The following is a 1565-nucleotide window of genomic DNA, read 5'->3' on the forward strand; positions in this document are numbered from 1 at the left end:
GTTGGGGACGATTAAAAACAGAAGAAGACGGTATTCAAGGAGAAGCAAGTAATCACTCACATCCGCCTGATGCCGGATGTAACCTGTCCTTGAAAACAGTAAAGAAAATTAAAGAAAGAGTCAGCCATTCGCGGGAAGTGACATCGACTATTATACAGAACTGCACCAGTGAGTACCCACTTGATGCTGCAGGTGCTCTTCCTAAGAAAGAAACTCTGGCAAGAATGGTGCATAGACAACGCATGGCACCAGACGGGGACTTTTTAACTGACGACTTACGGAAATCAATTAGAAGAGAAGACGTTGTCATCCATGAAAGTGACAACCTGCTAATTCTGTCAACACCTCGAACCTTACTGCTTTTTGCTTTCAAAGACGACTGGCTGTGTGATGGGACATTTGATTCTGCGCCAGTAGGCTTTCAGTTATATACAGTGCTTGTTATTCTGGATGAGAGCCACACAATTCCCTTGGTATACTGCATCGCAAGGAACAAAAACCAAACAACTTATGACATTATTTTCAGCACCCTCAAGCAAGTGAGACCAGATTTCAATCCTGTTTCAGTCACCATTGACTATGAAAGAGCGGCTCTTAATAGCATCACAGCATGTTTCCCAAACACAAACATTTTTGGATGTTTTTTTTTCCATTTCGGGCAGTGCTTGTGGAGACAAACACAGGGCTTAGGACTACAGACTTGGTATAATGACCCAAGAAATGCACTCATCGTCAAGTCCGTTCAAGCTTTAGCATTTGTGCCAGTCAGTGACGTTGCTGAAAGCTTCAATGAATTTGTCTCAGCACTTGATGATGAAACTGATGAACTTCTATCTGAGTTTCTTGGCTACTTTGAAGCGACATGGATTGGTGTTGTACAGCGTGGAAGACGACGAAGACCAGCATTCGAACTCGGGCTGTGGAACATATTGGAGAGAAACACACAAGGCCTTCCACGGACAACACACTATCTTGAAGGATGGCACAGAGGGATTGAGCAGAGAATGGCAATCACCCACCCCACCGTTTGCCGTCTCGTTTCAAAACTAAGAAAAGAGCAGTCGGACTGGGAGTTGACAATTGAACAGCAGCAGCAGAAATGGTATTGAGGAAACCAAGAAGAAGTACCAGATATTAAACACAAAACTGCATTGAGAAATATGAGGAGTATCTCAGAATCGACTTCTTGAGAGCAATTGCCCACAATCTTTAAATATTTATGAACATTTCGTTTTATACAGCAATTTTTATAAAGCAATTACATTACAATTAATATCTTTTAACCCTTAGTAAATGAGCAAAAAAAATGTATATCATACAAATGTATCACATTACAATTATGTTATCTTTTTATCCTTTATTTTATAAAGCAAATACATTGCAAAGAAGAAAGAAAAAGAAAAGAAAAAGACCCTATGTCCATTCAGCCAAATGTCCGTTCGGTTTATTGTCCGTTCGGTCAAATGTCCGTCGGTGAAACGTCCGTCGGCCAAATTTCCTTCGACCATCTGCCCGGGAGCGTTGCCAACTCTCCTTCTAGGCAGGACACCGCATATGATAGGGAT

At 41.6% G+C, this 1565-nt stretch overlaps 1 protein-coding gene across 1 annotated transcript; it reads left to right on the forward strand.

The window, feature by feature from the left end:
- Positions 1–224: 224 nt before the first annotated feature.
- LOC121860023 lies at positions 225–1109 on the forward strand. The gene has a single exon (XM_042357037.1). It carries the CDS (start codon positions 225–227, stop codon positions 1107–1109), a length of 885 nt encoding a protein of 294 aa, XP_042212971.1.
- The last annotated feature ends 456 nt before the right edge of the window (positions 1110–1565 follow it).

Source organism: Homarus americanus, unplaced genomic scaffold, assembly GCF_018991925.1.
Source record: "Homarus americanus isolate GMGI-L3 unplaced genomic scaffold, GMGI_Hamer_2.0 scaffold824, whole genome shotgun sequence".
NCBI lineage: Eukaryota > Metazoa > Arthropoda > Malacostraca > Decapoda > Nephropidae > Homarus > Homarus americanus.